Source organism: Phalaenopsis equestris, unplaced genomic scaffold, assembly GCF_001263595.1.
Source record: "Phalaenopsis equestris unplaced genomic scaffold, ASM126359v1 Scaffold000002, whole genome shotgun sequence".
Classification (NCBI taxonomy): domain Eukaryota; kingdom Viridiplantae; phylum Streptophyta; class Magnoliopsida; order Asparagales; family Orchidaceae; genus Phalaenopsis; species Phalaenopsis equestris.
Genome location: NW_018164444.1, coordinates 49,741,560 through 49,747,902, shown reverse-complemented (window position 1 = coordinate 49,747,902; position 6,343 = coordinate 49,741,560). Strand labels below are relative to the sequence as shown.

Here is a 6,343-nt window from a genome sequence, read left to right as displayed (position 1 = left end):
CGCCGCCATAGCCCTCTCCTCCACCCTCCTCTCCTCCTCCCTCCCCTCCCCTCCTCCCGCCTCCGCCGACATCGCCGGCCTCACCCCCTGCAAAGAATCCAAACAGTTCGCCAAACGCGAAAAACAATCCATAAAAAAACTTGAATCCTCCCTTAAAAAGTACGCGCCTGACTCCGCTCCTGCACTCGCCATCAAAGCCACCATTGAAAAAACCAAGCGCCGATTTGACAACTATGGCAAGTTCGGCCTCCTCTGCGGCTCCGATGGTCTTCCTCATCTCATCGTCAGCGGTGATCAGAGGCATTGGGGGGAGTTCATAACGCCGGGATTGCTGTTCCTGTATATCGCAGGGTGGATTGGATGGGTTGGGAGGAGCTATTTGATTGCCATCCGAGATGACAAGAAGCCCGCGATGAAGGAGATTATTATTGATGTTCCGCTCGCTGCTGGTCTGCTGTTTCGAGGCTTCATTTGGCCTGTTGCGGCTTATCGCGAGTTCGTCAATGGCGATCTTGTTGTGGATGATAAGGATGTGTCCATCTGGGGATGAGCTTTCCGAGGCATGATTGAGGTGAGATCTGTAGCAATTACGAGCACACCACTTGAAATTTGGTATTTACAAATCAACCATCCTCTTTCGTACTTTTTTCGAATCCTCGCTCAAATGTAAAACCCATCCCATGTTTTTCATTTTTATAAAATTCTCCATATTTTGATTGCGGCACTTTTAAATTTATCAGTTCAAGAAAATCACCTGGATGTTTTATGTAAATATTATTGTTTCTGATGTTCTGCATGTAATTATCCTACAGGCGTAATTTGATGAGGATGTTAATAGTAGAATTCAAGTTGGTTGGTTAAAGTGGAGGAATGCTTCGGGTCTATATTGTGTGATAGAAAGTATTGCTTAGGCTGAAAGAAAAATTTTATAAGATGGTGGTGAGACCTGCAATGCTCTATGGCGCTGAATGTTGGCCTTTAAAAGAGGAGTACAAAACTAAGTTAAGTGTTGTCGAGATGAGAATGATTAGGTGGATGAGTGGCTTTACACTTAGAAACAAAATGCAAAATGAATATATCCTTGATAGGGTTTGTTTAGCTCCAGTGACAGACAAAGTTAAAGAGAGTCGTATTAGATGGTTTGGTCACATTAAACGTCGACCATCTGATGATCCGATTAAAAGAGTAGATGTTTTAGATTTGATTTATGCTAAGAAAGGCTTGCGCATATAATTCATGAAACGTAGAAAAAAGATTCATGAAGCCGACTCCACTTAGTGTGATATAGGTTTTGTTGTTGTTGTAGTATATGTAAATTTTCCGAGCTTAATGTGATGACTGCTATTTTGAATTATATATTGCAGGTGGGGATGGCAGAAGAAAAGGGAAGGAGATGAGCTGAAGATCTAAGATGGTTTTGTTTGTATCTATTTAAATTTGGGAATTTTTATGTTAATGTACAATTTGCTGAACATAGTGTAATGATGGCTTTTTTGGTATATAGTTCTTGTCATGAATATCATGTTCTTTACTTTCTGCACTGCCATTTTTTCATGTGTGAGTCTTCCTCCTCTTTATGGCTCTCTTAATTGCCATTATTTGACTGTGAAGGTCTTATAGGCAAATATTAAATCATCACTCTCCTTGATCATAGCTAGTGATGTTTTATTAGGAAAAAAATTATTTCAGGATTGATTTATAAACTATTGAATTTATTTTGAGATTAAGTTATATAAATGAAGAAGTGTATTATGTTTATCTCAAAATAAATCTATTAATTTTCAACTTTTTTTGTTATAATTCATATTGGGATATATTTATGTATTTTTTTTTCCTTTGATTTGGTATGTGTTGTTTATGTTGTGCATAATTATTATGCATAATTTTAAAATTAGTTAAAATAATTATCGATTATTTTAAAATTGAGCTCTAGTGGTTATCAATGGGAATTCTTTTAGCCCCAGTTTAAAGAGTAAGAGAATATTTTGACATTTATATAAACTCTGGGACTAAAATGATTTATGTATGTAATCTATGATTATTTTGAAACCTTACTCATTATTAATATATTGTCAAGATTTATTAACTTGTTGATTATTTTATTAACTTGTTGAAAGGCTTCATTGATGCGATATGTTGAATGCCAGTTATTATTATTATTTTTCCTTAGGTTTTAAGTCAGGCAATGCATTAAAATAGTACTAAATGTATATATCATAAAAATTTGAAGTTTAATGATTTTGGTTTTTTTATTATTAGCAAGGCCATTATTATAAATGTTTTAAACTTATGTGTACTTAATATCTGATAGGTCTCTGCCTATAAATAGCTGATCTTATTATTTATTAACTATCATGAATGAAAGATAAAGTTGTAGCACCTTCTTCCTTTCTTTCTTTGGATTCTATCCATGGTATTAGAGCTCATCTTTCACACGTTCAATCTCACTTAAACGTCTAAATTGCTCGTTTCTTGAATCAAACTTTTCTGTTTGTTCTTGATCTTGTCCATGGATTCCGCAAATCCTTCCATCGATACCACCACATTTCAGTCTTCTTCTCCTCCTATGCCTCCTACTTCTTAAATTCCTTATGGAAAATAACAAAAATATGGTTACAACTCAATTAACCACAGATAATTTTCTCATTTGGCATTCTCAGATCTACAAATTGTTCAATGCTAATGGGTTTGAATTATTTCTTGATGGAACCTCGATCCACCCTCCTCTGTTAACTAATGATAACTTGATTAACAATGCCTACCACATTTGGAAACTTATTGATCAAAACCTCGTTACGGCTCTCTATTACACTATCTCTTCATCTATCTTACCTCATGTGTTAAATCTTGATATTACTACTGCTATTTGGAGAACTTTGTCAAAAATACATAAATCCTTTAGTCGATCTCATGTCATACAACTCAAAAATGGGCTTCATAACTTCTCTATGAAAATAAATTCCATGAATCAATATTTGACTGAAATCAAGTCTTTGGTGGATCAAATAGTTGTTGTCGGTTCCCATGTTAATCCTGAAGATATCATCATTTATATCTTGAATGGTCTTCCCACTTCCTACAACTCTTTCAAAACCGCTATTCGCTAACCACTACTACAGTAAAGGAACAAAGAGCATTGTTTTCCAACAAGGGCCGTGGTCGTACCAACTTCCGAAACAAAGGTGACCGCCCAAGATCTACCACTGTTTGTCAAATTTATGGAAAGATAGGGCACTTCGCCTTCTCTTGTTGGCATCGGTCCAACCTAGCGTATGTCCCCCATTCCCAATCTCAACCACAGAGTACTCTCTCCACTGTCTGAAATCTAATCTCTCCATTGATTGGATCCTTAACATGAGAGCTTTGTCACCCATGATACCAAACTACAATAATATTCAACAACCACTATCATATAGGAGAATGAATATGTTGAGGTTAGAAATGGTTGTTAGGTATGACTCATATATCAGGAAATTTAGAGTATCTTGAAATGAAGAGGTGTCTCCTGGATGAAAAAGAGTGTCTCTTGGTGTGAAGAGGTGTGTCTCTTGGATTAGTGGGTTGGGGGGAGCGAGGGCGTGTTTGTAAATTTATCTGTGGGTTTTATCTATAAATAGATGTGTAACCTTATGGGTATGTAACTCTTCTGAAATAGTGAATTCGCCGCTCTGCTCCCGAGGATGTAGACATCTTTGTCGAACCTCGTTAAATCTTTGTGTTCTTCTTCTGGATTTGCGTTATTTCGCCTTAAATTTCACAACAATGGCGAGTCTTCCCATTCAACACAGTGGTCAAGGAATCTTACTGACTCCAAACCGTAAGATTCTTTTTAAGAGACTTTTACACTTTCCTCTTATTTCTCATAACTTGATATCTGTACATAACTTCTTCCGAGACAAGAATTGCTCAATTCAATTCGATCCAACTAGGTATCAAATAAAGGATCTCAAAATGAGCAAGCAACTTCTCACGGGCAGCACCAAACAAGGCCTTTACTTCCAATTCATACATACCACCGCTTATGCTTCTACTTACCAAAGCAGCGGAAATTAACACCATTACTGCACAGAAAAGCATCTCTGACAATGAGCAACTACCTCAAATCGACATTTTCATACAGGAACAACATGTCCAACCTCTCTCATCATCTCCACAGAGATATGTTGAGATAGATTCTGCTGCTGTTCCTGCTTTATCTCAACAAAACACCGCCTCACAGCACCAACTATCGTCTGGAAATGTGTCTCCAACAGAAGGTAGAGCTTCTAATCCTACCTCCATACACCCAATGCAAACTAGGCTTAAAATAGGCACGTGGTAACCCAAACAAATTTTTGATTCGCAGCATCAGCTCACTGAAGTACCCAAACCAACCAGCTTCAGTCAAGCAATCAAGTATTCTCAGTGGAGGGAAGCTATGTGTCAAGAATTCTTTGCACTCCAACAGCAAGGGACTTGAGAATTAATCTCTCCAACTTCCGACTGCAAGGTAATAAGATGCAAGTGGGCCTATAAAATTAAGAGGCATTTCAATGAGACTTTCGATAGATATAAAGCCTGATTGGTAGCTCAAGGGTTCAACCAAGAAAATGGAATTAATTATCTCGAGACATTTAGTCTGGTAGCTAAAATGACTACCATTAGACTTCTTGTGACTAGCACCATTCAAAATAATTGGGATATACTCCAACTTGGTGTTTCAAATGCATTTCTACATGGGACTTTAGAAGAAGTAGTCTATATCTCAACCATAAGGTTTTCAATATCAACAAAATCCACATCATGTCTGTCGCTTACGGAAAGCTATATATGGCCTAAAATAGTCACCCCGCAGTGGTGTTCAACATTTTCGGCATATTTTGTTCAACAAGGTTTTCATTTCAGCAAAGTAGATCCATTTCTTCTAATATATCCAAAGGATGGCGTACTGAATTTCTTATATATGTGAATGATGTTCTAATAATAGGTAATAATCTGAATTTTATTTGAAATTAATTCAGAATCCTTTATAACAGGTTTCAAATTAAGGAGATGGGGAACATAACAACATTTTTAGGCATCAATTTCACAAGATGGAATTGTGCTATCATTTAAATCAAACTTTATACACTTTAAAATTGTTAAATAAAGTTAGAATGCAGATATGTAAAGAGCTACTCAACCCTGTTTCTCCAAGGCTACTAGCAATAGAGACACACAACAACCATTCTCAGATATCACTCTCTATCGACAACTCGCCGGCAAGCTACAGTATCTTACGATCACTAGACTAGACATAGCTTATGCTGTCAATAAGGTGCGTCAACAAATGCACTTACTAACAATTGAAAATTTCCAACAAATCAAACACATTGTCCGATATCTTAAAGGAGCTGCAACTCATGAACTTTGCTTCACCAACAACTCTTCTATAGTTCGATGTTATTCAGACTTGAACTGGGCCGGGGATCCTACTACTAGAAGAACCGTATCAAGTCATTGCACATTCTATGATGAGAATTTGAATTCATGAAAGTCCATGAACAAACAACAATAGCCAAATCTTCAATAGAGGCGGAGTACCATGTGCTCTCTTTGGCAACAACAAATATCATATGAATTCAAAGACTACTAGCTGAATTTCATCTATCTATGGACATTCCTACAATTGACATTCCTACTAATAACCCTATCTTCCATGTCCACACCAAGCACATAAAAATTGATCATTACTTTATTCGAGATCAAATAATAGCAAAAATAACTACAGTTCAACATATAGCCACTCAAGATCAAATTGCTGATATTTTTACAAAAGCTTTATCTACATCTAATTTCAAAAGCTTAGGAACAAACTAAACATCTACCACTAGATGTTAAGTTTAGCAATGTCATTATTGTAAATGTTTTAACCTTATGTATACTTAATATCTTATAGGTCTCTGCCTTTAAATAGCTAATCTTATTATTTGTAACTATTCATGAATGAAAGATAAAGCTGTAGCATCTTCTTCATTCTTTCTTTGGATTCTTTCACTTATCACAATTTCTTATGAAATTGCATTTTAAATGATTAATATGATAGTCATTCGTCTATATTTAGGAAAATATTTTCTTAAAAAATAGTCATTTTTTCTATTTTTTATATTTCATTCATCCTTCAAATTGAGATCATAGGCAAATTTTGATCAATTTAAAATAAATTATTTATAAAGTAAATTTAGCAAATATTTACATTAATTTAATTATTCATCGACTATTTAAAAATAGCAAATGATATATAACTAGGGCTGTCAAAATGGCTCGTTGTTTGCGAATAGCTCGTGTTCGGCTCGTTAATTTCGTTTGATAAGTTAACGAGCCG

At 35.8% G+C, this 6,343-nt stretch overlaps 1 protein-coding gene across 1 annotated transcript; it reads left to right on the top strand.

Annotated features, from left to right (window-relative positions):
• Positions 1-1,514, top strand: LOC110029064 (photosystem I reaction center subunit III, chloroplastic; the record flags this gene model as incomplete). Its single annotated transcript, XM_020731182.1, is given in 2 exon segments — positions 1-571; positions 1,365-1,514. A coding segment is annotated over 1 exon segment (550 nt), but the record flags the coding sequence as incomplete, so codon positions are not given.
• Between the last annotated feature and the right edge of the window lie 4,829 nt (positions 1,515-6,343).